This window comes from Borostomias antarcticus (assembly GCF_949987555.1).
Source record: "Borostomias antarcticus genome assembly, chromosome: 24".
Lineage (NCBI taxonomy): Eukaryota > Metazoa > Chordata > Actinopteri > Stomiiformes > Stomiidae > Borostomias > Borostomias antarcticus.
Genome location: NC_140257.1, coordinates 9,593,017 through 9,611,034, shown reverse-complemented (window position 1 = coordinate 9,611,034; position 18,018 = coordinate 9,593,017). Strand labels below are relative to the sequence as shown.

The 18,018-nt window shown below is 51.7% G+C and overlaps 2 protein-coding genes across 2 annotated transcripts in view; both read left to right on the top strand.

Annotated features, from left to right (window-relative positions):
- The window catches only part of LOC311325666 (band 4.1-like protein 3), a gene marked incomplete at its 3' end in the record, with an annotated part of 30,037 nt that extends 17,086 nt beyond the window's left edge, over positions 1–12,951 (top strand). The window contains exons 13-24 of the mRNA XM_084458392.1: positions 853–1,058; positions 1,681–2,271; positions 4,073–4,126; positions 4,510–4,545; positions 5,057–5,122; positions 5,686–5,871; positions 6,781–6,843; positions 9,335–9,412; positions 11,646–11,729; positions 12,114–12,212; positions 12,320–12,400; positions 12,841–12,951. Of these exons, the coding sequence (XP_084314518.1) occupies positions 853–1,058; positions 1,681–2,271; positions 4,073–4,126; positions 4,510–4,545; positions 5,057–5,122; positions 5,686–5,871; positions 6,781–6,843; positions 9,335–9,412; positions 11,646–11,729; positions 12,114–12,212; positions 12,320–12,400; positions 12,841–12,951 (1,655 nt within the window). The remainder of the gene's footprint in view (positions 1–852; positions 1,059–1,680; positions 2,272–4,072; positions 4,127–4,509; positions 4,546–5,056; positions 5,123–5,685; positions 5,872–6,780; positions 6,844–9,334; positions 9,413–11,645; positions 11,730–12,113; positions 12,213–12,319; positions 12,401–12,840) is intronic.
- Positions 12,952–15,633: 2,682 nt separating this feature from the next.
- LOC311325660 (zinc finger and BTB domain-containing protein 14-like) overlaps positions 15,634–18,018 on the top strand; it is a 2,663-nt gene continuing 278 nt past the window's right edge. Inside the window, exons 1-2 of the mRNA XM_084458386.1 lie at positions 15,634–15,951; positions 16,056–18,018. The exon at positions 16,056–18,018 is cut by the window's right edge and continues 278 nt beyond it. Coding sequence (XP_084314512.1) covers positions 16,368–17,546 — 1,179 coding nt within the window. The 5' untranslated portion in view covers positions 15,634–15,951; positions 16,056–16,367 and the 3' untranslated portion in view covers positions 17,547–18,018. The remainder of the gene's footprint in view (positions 15,952–16,055) is intronic.

Sequence of the window (18,018 nt, the reverse complement as noted above, 5' to 3'; positions counted from 1 at the left end):
CAGCATTCAGTCGAAGTGCAAATGCGCAACGTTGTGCTTAAACAACACAGTAGTAGTTAACTATTCCGGCATCTATGGATATCATGCATTTTTTAGCTCAATGATATCATGGCGGAGGTGAGAAAACCGAAGCGAAACATCACGGAGGAAGCCAGAAAAAGAAAAAGACAATCTGATAACGTTACGACAGTACGACAGTGCACTTACTCGCAGAGCCTGTGGGGGCGCAGTTCTGAGAACCTGAGAAAACGCTATGTATTGCTTTAACGTTTTTTAAGATTCAACATGTCAAATCTTATGGAAAGTTTTATGTTGAGAAGGAGAAAAACTAGCATCTGCTCTTGACTATCAATATTTGTGACAACTACAGTATCTTAATGCGGATTTAGGCAATTGTGCAGTAAGACTTCCTTTCAATACATGATGACCTCACTTTGACTTTTTGTGAGGAGGAATTGGGCTAGATTTTGTCAGCCTCCACTTATAAATGCAAATTAACTCATTGTCCTCGTACACAATTACATAAATGTCTTTTGGAGAAGAGAATTGGGATCTTTTTTCTTCTTTTATCTGAAAGCTGGCCAACCAACCACAGAGTACAATAGGATCATGATGACTGGGCACTTTAACCAGAGGAAAATGGACTAAAAGGCCACTTTGAGAGCACAAAGGAGAAAATAGGTCCATTTTCCCTCAGTATGAGGGAAAGAAAAGAAATTGATTTGATTCCAACTCCATTTGACTCGGTTTGAATCTGTCCCACCTTGTGAGCTCACGATGACCTCACTGTCCCTGTCTGGACTGGTGTCCCTCCGTGACCGTCCTGTCCTGTGTCCCCCCCCTCCCCCCCAGCCCCCATCACAGAGAACCACGACACGCTCATGAAGGACTCGTCCACCGATGGCCCCGCCAAGGCCATGGCCAAGGGCGACCTCATCACCACGGTGACGCCGGAGAAGAAGGTGGAGGAGGAGAAGGCGGAGCAGGAAGAGGCTCAGACCGACGCCGCGGCGACGGCCGAGCCAGCCCCCGCCACCCCGCTCAGACAGGAAACCAAGGTAACGGCGTCTGTCTCTCTCTCTTTCATCAGGTGATGAACTCTTTATTGATAACGGTCAAGCCTCTCGCTCTCATCACGTGATGAACTCTGTAGTGACAACGGTTGAGTCTCTGACCTGGAAAAACTTCAAACCTTTAACGATGGCTGTTGGTCCTCAACAGTGACAGGCTTGGTGGACAGTAAACACTATCTCACAGTAACTGTTTTATGTGACTTCCGCTCGAGGCCCGCGGGCTTAAAACTGTCTGTCATGACGGGTATTTCTGTCATGACGGGTATTTCTTCTCCGTGGAGAACGCTAAGCTAGAGGCCTTGCCTGGGTTTCCGCCGCCTATTTTCAGCCTGATTGATTCAACCTGTTTTGAGCCTGATTTACTGAACGCTTTAGTATCCGACGTCTCTGAAGATGCCGCAGGTGCTCCCAGCTCGCCCGCTGCATCGGACGAGACCCCCAGTGCTTCTTGTCTCGTGTACGCTTAACTAATTTGCTTTTCTTTCTTTGTCCTTCCTTTGACCCTCGCATCATATTCTCGTGCGCTCATGCGTTTTCGCCACCCCCCTCCCTCCATCATACGCCATCCTACGCATTAACCCCTCCTCCCCACCCCCACCCCCCCCAGCACTCCCCGTGTCCGTACTCGTCCGACCCGCTCCGCTCGGAGCTCTCCCTCCCCTCCTCCCCCGTGTCGTCCACCAAAGTGCGGCGGCGGCGCAGGGAGGCGCCGCGCCGGCGCGCCTCGTCGGTCAGCCCGGCCAGGAGGGGCGACGGGCCCCGGCGGAGGCAGGCGCGGGCCGACCGCTGCACCGCCCTGCTGGAGGAGAGAGCCCTGCTGCTCTCGGCCCGCCGGCAGCGGCTGGGGCCGGGGAAGGGCGGGGCCGGCGGCGGCACGCTCTTCTCCATCTCCCTGCACCTGCCCGACCTGTCGTCTTTCCTGGACGACGACGGCTACATCAGCTTCCCCGACCTGACGGAGCTGCGCTTCCTCCCCGAGAGCGTCCAGCACTTCATGCCCATCAGGTCGCCCTCGCTCATCCCCTGCTTCCTGTTCATCTTCTTCTTCCTGCTCTCCACCTCCTTCTCCGTGCCCTACGCCCTCACCCTTTCCTTCCCCCTGGCGCTGTGTCTCTGCTACCTGGAGCCCAAGGCCGCCTCCCTGACCGCCTCCATAGCCCAGGGCCTCCATGACCATGACAGTTCAGAGGAAGAGGAGGTGTGTCTGTGTGTGTGTGTGTGTGTGTGTGTGTGTGTTCTCTGTTAACCCGGGCCAGCGCTATAGTAAACCAGCTAGTGGTGGTCTGATCCGGCCCTGTTCCGGTCCGGACCCGGCGGTGCTAACGTCTCAGTGCTCCGACTCTCAGGACTGAGACTCTCATCTCTGTCACTCGCTCATCCGTAGATGACATCATCATCACCACCGCGGCATTACGAGAGTCTCATGCAAGTCCCGCCATTTCCTCTCTGCCCGGCAGACTAGGCTCTATGTACCATGTCCACTGTGTTGTGGTATCTTCGTTCCATCGTGTCGGGAGGGTTAGACACAAATTTGTACGGACGAAGAGCGAATCGATCACATCAAAGCGGTAGGGCTGGGTATTGGCAAGGACCTCACGATACATGGGTCACGATACGATATATATCATGATAGTTTACGATACGATATATATCATGATAGTTTGCGATACGATATGATGCATATTGCGATACATTGCGATGCTCAACATAATTTACTGAATATTTTAAAATACAGCTGAAAATACAACTCCCATCCCCCGCTCCCTAGAGGTGATCCTGAGGGTGGAGGGAATGTAGGACATTTTAAATCCATTTAAACCATGAATAATATGTCTATGATTTAATTATAGCCTTGTATCTATATTTATTCCCTATCTTGTTCTGTATATTTTCCTTTTGTAAAAAAAACTTTATTTATTTTTTATATATTTTTCAACTGTATTGATACTGTATCGCGTAAAAATCGATACAGTATCATGGAAAAAAATATTGCGATGTATTGCCGTATCAATTTTATTGCACAGCCCTAAAAAGCAGTCACGAACTCCAACGCCGATGCACGTTCGAACCATTACAGCAAACAGTCATAGGCTATGAGAGAACGCGCAGCGTCATTTCTACAACACATCTTTGTGCCTGACCCATCTCAGCTTCATCATCACCTCCACTACACTGTGACTGCAGCCGCACGGAGAGAAGCTCCACACACACTCGCTCGCTCACTCGTCTCGCTGCATTGCGCTCTGCCTCGGGCAGGACCACATGCAAATCAGACATTTTACATTTCAGCGGCGCCCGACCCCCCGGCGCTTCTAGCTGAAAAAGGAAAAAGGATCCGCGTCTTACGATTGCCAAGTCGCGATTCGAAGCAAGGCTGTTTTATTTCCAGCCCAGGGAGTTGTGCCCGGTACATGATTGATGAAATCCCAAGAGATCGAGTTACACCAATGCAGAGAGACTAGGACCCGACATCCGGCGCTTCCGTAGTCTCATCTTGCACATGGATGGCGAGGGGGGGTGGGTGGGGGGGGGGTCTCAAAGTCAGGTTGCAGTTTGACCAGCAAAAACAAAGGGAAAGATCACAAACACAATCTCTTAGCATCTGCTACCGGGGGGGGCAACAGTAAATACAGGATCTAGAATCTAGTTTAGGTTTTCCACACCTAAATCTAAACAGATTTGAATGCAGCCTTGCTGTGATATTTGCCGGCCTTGAAAACCTTAAGGTTCAAACTTCCTCTGAGTCTGTTTTGCAAATTTATGCTTGCTTGGATCTTCTTTTGCCTTTTCGTCTTCTTTGCCTTGTCTGTGTGACTGACTCCATTTTGGTCGGGTGCTTCTGAAACGACCCACTGTACTCTTCACTCCCATCCACTCCATTTGTGATAGTGAAGAGTCACTGTTGAGGGCTGTTGTGTATCCAAGTGTATGACGAGATGGGTTCTCTTTCGTTTCCTGCTTGCCAATCGGAACGCCGCTCAATCTGTCGAACGAAATAGACGGACAGTGAGCAAACTGACTTTAACTTCGACGAGGAGACGACCGCCACAGAGGTTTGTAGGAGATCTCCGGAGTCTTGAAGCATGACCTCTATGGAGACTTATATTTTGAGGGGGAGAGAGAGAGAGAGACAAGCTGATGCTGCCTCTTGCAATTCTTTTTGTCGTTCCACAAGGTGGAGGTCTTTGGGACAGGGTGCATGTTTTTAAATGTTGGAAGAGTGCATGCTTTTAGCATGAATAGATAACTTTCTCAGTTTCCTGATTGTGTAATGTACTGTACCGGTCTCTCTTTCTCACTCTGTGAACTGTTCTCTCCTCCTTCCCTCCTCCCTCTCTTCTCGTACCTATCTCCCTCTCCGTCTAATCGTCATCCCCTTTTCCTTGTACTCGTTTGTCACCCTCCCTCCCTCCCTCCCCTCTCTCCCTGCTGTCAGTCGGAGATTGAGGAAGACTCTGAAATGAGGACTCAGGTATTCTCTGTCCGGATCTCTGAGTACAGTCACCTCATGCCCCGAGGCGCTAGTACAGTACCCAGGGATCATGCTACGCCGTCTACCTCCGCTATGCCTGCTCACTGCCACTGCTGCCATCACATACCGTCACCACAGAACACCTTTAGACTTCTGAGTTCACCTCTCAAACCGGCGCACCAGCGCTACAAACGTACCGTTCAGTTTGTGCGTTTCTGTTTTGTTTTGTTTTTCGATCGGTGCGGCGCAAATCCGTGCGACACTCCACATTTGTGTTGCGTGAGAGGAATCACAGATGCGGCCGGTTTCTTCTGTCTGGTTGAGCGGTGAGCCGTCAGGATGTGGTAACTCTCCTTTCAGACTCAACAAATTGATTCCGACCAATCATTTCATCCCGCGCAGAGAACAAAACTCCCTCTCTTCCTCCAGATAGAGCCTATAGTAAATGGTTTGACTATGAAACGGCTCAAATGTTTCCTTCTGAATCTCTTCTCTCCCCTTGTCTTTCCAGTATAGTTTCATAAGACGAGTAAAAGGGGAGAACGTTTTTATCAAGCATAGTAATCTGATGTTAGAGGTTGGTACAAAGATCTCTAATGCATGATGCAACTACTGTATGCATGCTGGGACTTCGGTGTGAAGATCCCCTAACTGGAAATCACCAGAAATGGTTGCAACTAGTATATTCTTGCCGAGTCAAAGAGGTGACACAATTTAATTACTAATGTGTGCAATTATCAGTTCCTTCGAGGACTATTTACTGTGTCAAAGTGACTCTGTCCTGAGTGGCTGAAACCTTTACAGTTGTGAAAATAGTGTGAAATAATCCAATAACAAAAGGCCATGAAGATCTGAAGAATCTTTGAATCTTAACGAGAAGTGGGAGTGTTGTACTAAACTCATGAAGCTATGCATGAAGCCTTGCGTTTTCATTTGAGTCAACTAGACTTCAATGCACTTGGAAGCATTTATGTACTGATTACTGTAAGCTATCAGGTACAAACAGCGCTTGGATAAGTTATTACTTTTTAGTTTTATTGGTTGTGGCATCTACCATCCAACACACAGCGCATTGCCAATACCTTCCGGCTGCGCCCCGCCCTCCTCAATTCCCTGTGTCCTGATTGGCTGGTCTCCCAGGACACGGAGCCTCCGGAGGAGCTGGTCAAACACCAGAGCAACATCAGCGAGCTGAAGCGCTCCTTCCTGGAGACGGGCGGCCAAGCCCCCGGGATGACAGAGTGGGAGAAGAGGCTGTCCTCGTCCCCGGCCTTTTCCCCCAAAACGGACGAGGCCCCCATGATCGAGCCCCTCCATCCCCCGGATGTAAGCTGCTGCATGGCTAGCGCTGTGGGGAGCATGACACGTCAGGAGATGACCAGGGCACACGCCTGCACTAGGACAGGACGCACACTCCAGGATGGAGACATTATATATTAGAGGTTCTCTAAATCAAATCAAACTTTATTTGTATATCGCATTTTATACAGAGAGGCAACACAATGCGCTTTACAGAGAGCAATGGGAGGGTGGACATAGGTCCCACCCCTACATATTCCAGAGGGAAGCAAAAAAACGGTTTCACCCGGGGGCCAGAAAAGTGAGCTGTAAAACTTCTTCCCTGACGTCTCTCAACGAGACGACCGAGCAAGTTCCTGTAAAATGTTTGTCTATTGGCTAAGAACATACAGAGCAGTAAACATGGGATACATACTTCATAAGAGAAACATGACTATCAGTAGAGTGCACAAATAGTTACAGAGAAGTTGCCTACATGGTCGGCCATTATGTGTCAGCTATCCCTAAAGGCAGCTGAACTTTTACAATCTTATTTTTTTCATGACATCATACACTCAATCCCCAGAATTATGAGAAAAACATTCACATATTTCAGTATTTCAGACATTTTTAAATCCAGGAAAAAAGTGGAAACTTTGTACAGTATAATGTTTCTGTATGTCAAACTCGTTTTGTGAAATGTGTCTTTCTCTGGTAAAGTGGCAATATTAATCCATCCTTTTTTTAACTCTAAGATTGCTAACATTCGTAAAATGTTTGCAATAAAGTGTGATTGTGTGCTTGCCTAAGATTTAAAAGAGATGGTAATTATGCAGTGCTTCACGTGTACAAAAAAATTCTTTCTACCTCTTACATGTGCGGATCACCAGATCCATGTTCTACATGTCCTGACCGCAGCACTGTCTTTGGATGTAACCCTCCCCCTCCCCCCTACAGGATGACGGTGGGGTCCCCACAGTGGAGGACGGGGAGCCAGAGGTAGAAGCTGGTGTCGCTGAGGTAAGACCCCCTGCCCCCCCCCCCCACCCCCACCCCCCGCTGCACGTTGGTGCCTCACCTCTCAAACCTGTCTCTCTTTCTATGAGACTCTGTGTCAGTCTCTGTGTGTGTGTGTGTTTTCTCTGTGGACTTCATAGTGCGCACCTAGACAGGCTGCCCCTGACGCTGGCTAAAAGACATGCAGAGACACGCCTTCCCCGAGACTGAAGAGAATCCTCCCTGTCCTGAGGGCTGCTGCGTCTGCTGGCTCCTCTCTCTCCTCAGAGAGATGGGCTTGATAGGGAGCGGCCATTTTGAGGTCGCACAGTCAGTGAGAGCAGAGCTAACTGGCCAAATTCAATTTCACCCATACAGAGAAGGGATTTCTCCGGGTTGTTTTTAGACGAGGTCGAACCCTCAGCTAGCAGCCATTTGTCCTCGCAGGTACGCCTTGTTAGGAAAGTTGTCGCCAAAAGTGTCCCGTCAGTGAAATCCACATGTAGCTTAGCTAACTCGCATCTCTACCTGTCGAGACGGCGTTGTCGTGCCCCGGTGAAGCGCCCGACCGCCGCGCTGTGCGTTTGTCTGCATGTGTCCGGCTCTCCAGTGAGCCGGCGACTGTCTCCCCCCCCCACCCCCCCAGGCTGCGAACGAAGGCGCGGTAGTGGAGGGTAACGCAGCGCTAAGCGGAGATCTGTCCGCCACCCTGGAGGACGTACGCGGAAGCATGGCCCCGGATGAGGAGGAGGAGGAGGATGAGAAGACCATGCAGTCCCAGGAGGAGGTGAAGATCAGCCCCGGGGCGGTCAGACAGGAGGTGTCCCAGGCCATCATCCACAAGAAGGGGACGCTCATCATCCTGAGGGAGGTGGGGTCGGAAGACAAGGCGGATCCCGACGGCGGCGCCTACGTGGAGATCGTCGGGGAGAAGGAGGATCCTGCTGACCTCGACGCGGTCGACGCGGACGGGCTGGATCCTCTCGACCTCGCTGAGGAGAACGAAGCCCTGAGCACTCTGGAGGAGGAGGGGACCAGCGACGCCGACGACCTGACCGCCTACACCGAGGCCGGCGACAAGATGGAGTCGTTCATGAGCTGCGAGGAGGCCGAGGCCGACGGCACGGCGGGCGCCGAGGCTCCTAAGAAGGCCGCGGCCCCGTGGTTGCCCGAGGTCGACCGGCCGGAGGAAACCCGGAGCGGCCGGCCGCCGTTGAGCCTCGCCGCCGTCCGCGCCGCTGCCGCCGAACTGCCCGCGGCTTCTCTAGCAGCGGTACCGTATGAAGCCCCGCCCACTCCCCCCCCCCCACCACCACCCCGCTTCCGCCCGCTGCCTGGCTCCGCTCGCCCGCCCCCCCCCCCCCCCCCCCCAGGCCCAACACCGCTCCAACCAGTTTAACCACAATGCACCTGCTCTGCATGGCTGCTGTGCCGAACAAACGTTCATTTAGTTTTAACTGGCCGCCTCAAGGGTTTTGTTGATCCTGAACGCTTTTGTTTTCTTTTGTTTTGAACTGAATGTTTTGGGCGTGGCGGCGGGGGGGGGGGTAAAAAAAACGTACTCTACCCTGTGTGCTGCGCTGGTCAGTAGAGAGACAGTTTAGGAGGGGGGCGGGGGGAGGGAAGTGTTTTGACAGTTGTGCTCCTCGTCCTTCTCCCAACCTTATCAGTTCCCCGAGCAGTGACTTCATCCCCTGGCTCCCTGCCACTGCTGCAGCCCTCCTTACCTCATCCCCCCTCAGTCTCCTCCTTACCTCATCCCTCTCAGTCCCCTCCCTACCTCATCCCCCTCAGTCTCCACCCACTACTGCCCCACCCCCCCATCACTAACCTCGTATGAGGCTCCCTGGAAAGACGGATTCTTCCGGAATCGCTGCCGGAATACAGATGTGCCTTCCCAGTCCCCTTTTGGCCCCGGTAGTCCTTTATGATTTCTAAGCGGACCGTGGAAATACATCCCATGCCGTCGTTTCGCTTCCCTCTGTCCCCGCCGTGTCCCTGACTGACTACAGCTGTCCAACTCCCTTCCCCCCTAGTCTGCTCTGTTGTACGCGCTGTCTTTCAATTCTGACTGTCCTCTCTCTCTTTCTCTGTGTGTCCGTCTGGATTTGGTCCTCTCTGTGTCTCTGTCTGTCTGTCTGTCTGTCTGTCTGTCTGTCTGTCTGTCTGTCTGTCTGTCTGTCTGTCTGTCTGTCTGTCTGTCTGTCCCTCCCTCTGTCCATCAGTCTACACTGGAATGGGTCTCCTCCTCTCTCTCATACAAGGTGACCACTCCCACCTGTTTGTCATAGCCAAGTGATTTGTTTGAAATATTTAGATTTTGAAACTGCTCTGTCGTCCTTTTTACAGAGCAAAGTCTGTTATCTAGTCACATGAGAGCTCCATTCGTGTTAATACATTTGATTAACCCACAGACCCTCTTGTCCTAACAGGTGTGAGACTGTGCCTGTTGTACCCCCCCCCAGCCCTGTGATTGGCTGACTGCGTTGTAACGTCTCTCTCTTGTCACTCGCAGGCGCCAGCTGAGGCGGCCGGGACGGAGGGCGCGGTCGAGGAGGCGAAGGCGGAGCCTGCGGAGTCGCCAGAGCCGACGGTGAATATCCCTCCCGTAGAGGCAGCGCGCGCTGCGGCCGAGCTGCTAGAGCCCGCCGCCGCTACCGCCACACACACGCCAGAGCTAGACCTGGGGTCTGCAGAGAGCATGCCCGACACGCCCGCGCCGGAGCCCGCCGCCGAGCACCGTCCGGCGTCGGCGGAGGGAGCCGCTGGCGAGGGGGCGGAGCTGGGGGCGGATCTGGGGGCGGAGGCGAGCGTCGGACGGCCGGGGGCGGGCGAGAGCGAGGCTGGGGAAGGAGAGGAGGGGCCGCGGGAGGGCGATAGACGGGGGGGCGAGGAGGAGGAGGAGGGAGAGGAGGAGGAGTGCCAAGGCTCCTCCCCCGCGCCCGAGGGAGTCGCCGACCGACCGGACGAGCCGGAGGAAGTTGCTCGCAACAACGACGGCTATGACGACGACGAAGAAGAGGAGGTCGACGCGGACCCCCCTGTTCTGGCCCCCGAAAAGAAAGTGAGGTTCACAGACCTGCATCGCGTGGGAGAGTGTCCGCTGGCGGCGGAGGAGGAGTATGAAGACGAGTCTGAAGACGACGACAGCGACAAGGAGAACCGCGCGGAGGCAGAGGACAGGAAACGGAAGGTGGAGGATGTGAAAGGCATGGGGATGCACCTGTCCTCCATCTTAACTGGGGAGGAGGACGAGAGAGAGGAGGAGGAGGAGGAGGAGGAGAGAGAGGAGGAGGAGGAGGAGAGAGAGGAGGGGATTGGAGACCGCCGGGGTTCAGAGGACACGGGCAGCGTCGCCGATTCGTCAGTCCGGTCCTCAGGGGAGAGAAACGCGTCCGCGGTGAGCCCCGAAGAGAGAGACGCGTCCGTAGAGAGGGAGGAGAGAGACGCGTCCGTAGAGAGGGAGGAGAGAGACGCGTCCATAGAGAGGGAGGAGGGAGACGTGTCCGTAGCGAGGGAGGAGGGAGAAGTATCCGTAGAGAGGGAGGAGAGAGACGTGTCCGTAGAGAGGGAGGAGAGAAACGCGTCCGTAGAGAGGGAGGAGGGAGACGCGTCCATAGAGAGCCCTAAAGAGGAGGAGGAGGAGAGAGACGTGTCCGTAGAAAGGGAGGAGAGAGACGCGTCCGTAGAGAGGGAGGAGAGAGACGCGTCCATAGAGAGCCCTAAAGAGGAGGAGGAGAGAGACGCCTCCGTAGAGAGGGAGGAGAGAGACGCGTCCGTAGAGAGGGAGGAGAGAGACGTGTCCGTAGAGAGGGAGGAGAGAGACGCGTCCGTAGAGAGGGAGGAGAGAGACGCGTCCGTAGAGAGGGAGGAGAGAGACGCGTCCGTAGAGAGGGAGGAGAGAGACGCGTCCGTAGAGAGGGAGGAGAGAGACGCGTCCGTAGAGAGGGAGGAGAGAGACGCGTCCGTAGAGAGGGAGGAGAGGGACGCGTCCGTAGAGAGGGAGGAGAGAGACGCGTCCGTAGAGAGGGAGGAGAGAGACGGCGGTGAGCGTGAAAACAGAGAGAGGAAGAAGGACGAGGAGGACAGCCGGGTCCCCGCCTCACAGGAAGTAGATCAGACGGAGCCCAACCCGGGAGCCCGCCTCACACACGCACCTCCGGCCATGCCTCAGTCCGAGGTAACCCTTACCCCACCCTTACCCCACCCTGGTGACCCCCCCCCCCCCCCCTCCACCACTGGGCCCGTAACCCCACCACTGTCCCTGTCAACACCCCCCCCCCCCCCCCATCCTGGCCGGCACAATTGCCACTAATAATGATAATCATGGTGGAAACAGAGCATGGAACTCCGCCTCTACTCTCTCATCACACTGTTGAATAGAGCCGATCAGCAGCGTATGAACCGCCACGCGCTCGACGGAAACACGCTGATTCCCGCTGGATTTCGACTCGCTGTGGAATCCTCCTCTTCACTGAATAGGGTGTCTAATGCATGACTGCTTGCCTTGTTTGTTTTTAGATACATGTATTTGTGGTCGTCCGCTCAATCGACGACAAGCATGCAGCACGCATTCGGTTGATTTGATTCTGATTATCGGGGCGTCGGCGTGAGTCGAATATCCTGATTATCAAGAGCTGCTTCATATATTAAGAGCTGTTATTCGACGGCTTATTGAACAGAGCACACACCAGACTTTCTCCCAGGCTATAATAATACTGGATCTGTTGATATCGGGCAGTAGAGTCCAGCTGTGGAAAAATGCTGCTGTCCTGTTTGACTCCTGTCTGTCTGTCCGCCCGTCCGTCCCCTGCCGTCTGTCTCAGGCTGTCCCGCAGGAGGAGCTGACCGCCAAGGAGCCGTCCGTCGTCCACACGGAGACGAAGACCATCACGTACGAGTCGTCCGAGGTACGTACGCGTGTTTCCTCGTTACCCCATGTCAAGCCCCTGTTTACTTTTTTCGCAGCCATCGTGGCTAATAACTTTGTACGGCAGCTGATTAATCCAAAAAGGCGCAATCCATCCTGCGGTTTCTCTGTGCCAGACCCGGGCTAGGCGTGGTCACCTTCAGACATGAACGACCCGATTCAGAACTCGATTGGAATCGGGCCGAGCCCACCTTTTCTCGACCCGTGTGATTTGGCGCGCGCTAGGACTCGCTTGGCGTGTTCAGACATGTCCACACGGACCAGGACAAGGGGGAAACCGATTCCAATCTGGATTAAACCCAGATAAAGCATGCCTGTTTGAATGCGCTCGTAGTCACAGGAACGCTGGTGTGAATGTTGACAGGCCGACACCAACGGCGACGCCGACCCGGGTGTCCTGATGAGCGCCCAGACCATCACCTCGGAGACGACGAGCACCACGACCACCACGCACATCACCAAGGTCAGGGGTCGCCGGCCGTCCCTCTGACCTGTCACAGTGCGTCTCTGCAGTAGCGTAACGTAACTCTGGCTGCTAACCGAGCCCTCTGTCCGCTCTCTACCAATCAGACGGTGAAGGGGGGCGTGTCCGAGACGAGAATCGAGAAGAGGATTGTCATCACGGGAGATACAGACATCGACCATGATCAGGTCTCTTAGCCTCTCTTTCTTCCAGTCTTTCATGCTCTCTCTCTCTCTCTCTCTCTCTCTCTCTCTCTCCCTCTCTATCTCCATCTCCCTCTGTCATTTTCTATGACCCGCTCTTTCCACTGTCAGTGATTCGATATGAACCTTTTTACAGACGAAGAGTACCGATGCCTCCTCAAACCCCTAACTAACCCCTCTCTCTCCCCACTACACAGTGATCCACCTTTACTGAAATGTACGGAAAAAGGATCTATTAACACGTGATGTGACTTAACCTCAAATTGTCCAGTTGATGTAACAACTAGCTGCTTTGGCAAAATTACCAATACACTTACACCCTCCCTCCCCACCCCCTCCCCCCTCACCTCACCTCCTGCCTTCTCCTCCCTCTCTGTCTCCCCCCGGTGGTCCCCTCCTGCCATTGCGTCTGTGTGCGGCTTCAGGCTCTGGCTCAGGCCATAAAAGAAGCCAAAGAGCAGCACCCTGACATGTCAGTGACCAAAGTAGTCGTACACAAAGAGACAGAGATCACGCCAGAGGAGGGGGAGGACTGACCCAGGTAAGAGGACTGCCACGCGCGGTCGGACCCCAGTCCGGTCCAGTCTGGTGTGTGGTCTGGGTTTTTGGGTCGGCGGGGCTTCGCAAAGCTGGTCTCCATTTTCGGCACGTTGGCTGCTTCCCCCATCAGCACTCCTCTCCCTGGCCCAGAGCCCTGCTTCTGACGCACTAACCGGACATGCATCTGCCAACCATCATCACCCATCTCCTCTGCCTGGCTGCTGTAAGCTAGTACAATCTAAAGGGCAGTCAGTAGTTGTGCACGCTGTCACCGTCACGCCGGAGCTGAAGCTATGGAGCTCACAGTTCACACATATAGTATAGTAATAGACACTGAACAGCTACAGCACCTGCTAGAGCTGTGAGTCTGGAGGTCTGCCAACTCACGCGTGGACTTGAGCGCCGATCTAGTTACACGCGATGATATTTACCTTCGACTGGAGGTCCAACATGTCTGACCAGTGGCCAATTACACTAGGAGACTCCCAACATCGATGGCCCTAATTTTAGGACATGATCTACTGTATCGAAAAACGATTGAATCCACAACTTCTGAATCCCCCTCTCTTGCAATTCTATTAAAAGTGTCTCCTTTTCATAGAATTGCAGATTCTCACCTTCCTCTTGCTGTGTGTTTTAAGTAGAGGCACATGCAGTGTTCTGTGTGGAGTACAGAAGTGCATGGCCTGCTCTGGCTCTCCCAGGATGTTGGGTTTTCATGGTTTTGGTGGGAGTGACCTCCAGTTTTCCCTTGATTGACAGGCGTGGAGCCATGATGGATCCCCATTCCACCCCATCCGTCCGTCCGTCCTGTGGTGTTCGAACCTAACCCCCCTTCTCTTTTTCGTTTGAGCATCTGTTGACCAGACATTTCCTCAAAGTCGGATCTTTTTTCTCCTGCTTCCAACTATGAGCATTCTAACCTATTATTTCATCAGCCTTTGATTGAAATAACCCAGGGCCTGAATGTTTTCCTCTGTGCGTGTGGGTGTGTGCGTAGTCGTGCATAAGCTCATATACACATGTATAAGCTTGCATGACTAATCGTTTGAGAATGACTGGCTCCTTGCCCTCAGCTGTGTGTCAGAGGGAGTGTGTTGTATGCACATCATTAACCTTTACAAACATCGTTAGTGCTGTCAGATGCCTGTTTTTTTTGTTTTTTTTACCACCGTCATGTGTCCTGTTGTGTGGTTTCCATTGTTTGGATATGAATGTCTTAACAAACTTGCTTTTTCATATCTCTGTTCGTGCCCTAGGAATAAGGCTGTGGACTGTTTTCTGTCACCTACTAGGACTCAACTTCCCAACATGCAACACCATGGACTACATTACTAGGCTGGGACACTATGAAAGCTAGACAGCTCCTTCTACAGACACTGCTCTCTCAGTCCCCTCCGTCATTGGCAAATGCATATCGCATGAGACGGACGCAATTGTGCATTATTCAAGAATGACAAGACTACATAGAAAACTGTTAAAATAAACCGGTTCTTGATCTTCATCTGCACGCTGACCCTGTGCAACAGGCAAAATTATACTGTCACTGCCTTATGAATTTGATGAGTATTACGATTATGCATATTTTTATTTATGAAATAAAGCCATCACTCCAAAACTAAAAATGCTGTAGCCTATTAGAACGCACAATTATATAACCTTGCCATAGAAGTGCCAACCTTGTGCCAGCTATCATCTCCTCGCTGTACCAACTCAGTGATTTTCAGTCTGCGCCATAATCAAACAAGCTTTACAAATTCATCATGATCAAGTATTGTACATAGCCTACATAAATGTGCTTTCCAAGACAATATATCTTTAGCAAATGATTTCATGCCTAATTGAATTGTTATTTTGTTACGATTGTGTCAGTATTTTGTTTCTCACCAGATGATTCAACCATTGCAGCATTTTGGAGACGGTGAAATATCATGTCTGTTTTAGCATTTCCTGAAAGACAGAAATAAACATTGCTGTATAAGAAGGTTATTTTTGTGGTGGTGCAAGCGAGCTTGTTGTGGATGTTTCTCATGGTTGCATTCATGGCTGGACCAGATTGAGTTCCCAGTTTGTATGACAGGCCAAACATGCGGACTGGACAACTATCGCCAAGAGTGATCCCATCATCTCTCATCTGTTCCAGAAGTATATGAATTAAGTTCCATTCATGTACAGTGACGTTTCCAACAGTGAAATAAAAGGTTTAAATGCATTTATTGTGCTTCATTTAGTCTTTCTTTTTTTTAATATAGTAGGCCTAGGCTATTGATTGTCTTCCTCAAACTCATAGTGATTAATCAATTATTACGACTACCGGACCGGTATTAGTCAATTACAACTACTGGGCCGGCATATTACACATACCAGTTTATGAATAGGTTTATAGTTTATTCAATTTCTGATTAACCTATCTATAAAAATACAAAACGTCTAGATTATAACTTTCAAAGTGAACATGGGATATCATAGTGATATGAAGGGAATATTTTATACATGCATTCTGGAGGGGCGGCAGTCTCTGGAGGTCACGACATTGGTGTCAATGGGTTGTTTTTGCACCCGTGCCCCGATGCGCTAGGGGGCAGCAGTCCAATCCAGAGCTTCCTCTCCAACACAGAGAAACGACAAGAGAAGGAAGAGGAAGAGCGACATCCTGGATCGTCGTCGACTGCCTTGCGTGACAACACCAGGATCGCGTTCAAGCTTTGGGAATCGCCTTTTTCTCGACATTTTATTGTTTTCCAAAGGAAATGCGAATACCCTAGCACATTTAATTGTATTGTTTTCAAATGTGTCGTGCTCCTTTTTGATTTCGGAAGTGGATTAAATCACGGAAACATGCGAGTAGAGGTTTGCTGAGCAAAATGGCTGGGCGCAGTGAAATGTGAAACATTATAAGGTTATCCTGAATACAACTCGCACGCAACGGGATCAAGCTGCGATTCTTTACTTACAATATGAACATTGCTTTCATCTCTGAACAGTAGTGAGTTGAGGTATTGTTTTTCTCTTTTGTCACTGCGCTTTATCAAGATTATTCGGTATTTTTTCAAAGGTTTTCTGCATGACTGATTTACCCACTTTTGTTGTTTACCGACAGTAATTTTCGACGTTGAACCGCCGTCGAGTGGAAGACGACAGTCAAATTAACGGGCTGAAGTTTGCATATTGCCTCCGTCGTGTTTACCTGACTTGATTGGACGACGCATACTACGTAATCCGTTTTGAGAACTATCAAGATATTCAACCTACAGAATAATTGAGTGAACTCTCCCAACCCCTCCAGCCCACCAATAAGCTGTATGTTCTGTCTCCTCAGCTTTGCTGTAAAAACAGAATAATAATACAATATTACCATAAAAGAACAGTTTATTATTACGGATTTGTAGGTTACCCCTAATTGACCTGCACCATGTCAGAGTTACTGAAATACATTGATTATGACCACAAAAACACCTTCCTGAAGATGCTGAACCAACAGAGGATGGAGGGTGAGCACTGTGATGTAATCGTGGTTGTGGAAAACATTGAATTCAGGGCCCACCGCTGTGTCTTGGCAGCCTGTAGCTTGTACTTCAAAAAGCTCTTCAAGAAGCAAAGTGACGAGGACAACTCCATTGTAGAGCTGGACTTCATCCGCTCCGACATCTTTGAAGAGGTGCTGAACTACATGTACACTGCCAGGCTGGCCGTCAGGAAGAAGGACATCAACATGATGATGTCGTCAGGACAGATTCTGGGCATCAACTTCCTGGACAACCTGTGCTCTCAGAAACGGGAGCTGACCAGCATGAAGACCCGAGAGAACCAGGACCCGGGGGCCTCTGTGGACGACCGCGGGGTCAACAGGGTCCAGGACGCCATCCTCAAAGAGCTCGCCATGGAGGAGGTGAGGAAGAACAGCTTCTACGACCAGGGTATGGAGGCCATGGGCTCGGGGCTGAAGGACATGGGCCCTCACGGCGCCCAGCCCCACAACTACAGCACCAACATGGTGAAAGACCCCCACGGCCACAGCTGGACCTCCTCCTCGTCCTCCTCCAGCGACATGAAGCTGGAGTACCTGCTGTACGGCCACCGCGAGCACGGGGCCTGCCAGTCCGGCGGCAAGCCCATCCCCGTGGACAACAACCGGGCCAAGGGGGAGAAGCTCCAGTCGGCCCAGCGCCCGTTCGCCTGCGAGCACTGCCCTAAAGCCTTCACCACCCAGGCCCACCTCAAGGAGCACCTGAAGATCCACACGGGCTTCAAGCCCCACCGCTGCCTGGTGTGCGGCAAGGCCTTCATACGGGGGCCCGATCTCAAGAGGCACGAGAGGGTCCACAGCAACGAGAGGCCCTTCGCCTGCCAGATGTGCGAAAAGGCCTTCAAGCACAAGTCCCACCTGAAGGACCACGAGCGGCAGCACCGAGGCGAGAGGCCCTTCAACTGCGGCTCCTGCGACAAGGCCTTCATCAAGGCGTCCGACCTGAAGCGCCACTGGAACACCATGCACAGCCAGCGGTCCAGACAGCTGTCCCCCGCCGCCGCCCAGCAAGGAGACTCCTCCGACCAGAGGGACTGGAAGCTAGAGACTGGGCCGAATTCCTGAGGAGTCTGACAGTCCGGCAGACACGCACACTTACACATACGTGCACACAGACACACACACATACACGGTCCTGTGATACCGGCTTATAGCCTATCTCATGGACATGGATGAGAGAGAGAGAGAGCGAGAGAGATGAGCAAGAGGTCATAGCATGTTCATATGTTCATAAGACTGGACTGTATGAAATTGGAGGAAATGGCGGAGGGATGTTCTTTGCCCGCTTGTAAAATCATGTAAATGTTTTAGTTCACTCTCTACAAGTATATTTTCCACAAAAAAAAAGCATCTTTGCTATTTAGACTGGGGTCCTCATAACTTTATTTCTCTTTACTTTATGGAATATGTAACATTTTAATGTTTTGTTTAACCTTACTGGATTCTAAGAAAAAAAAAAGTGATTTCTCTGCATAACATTTGTTGCGTTCGGTATATTCATGTTGGTGTTTTAATGGATGTTTAGTTGTATTGATTG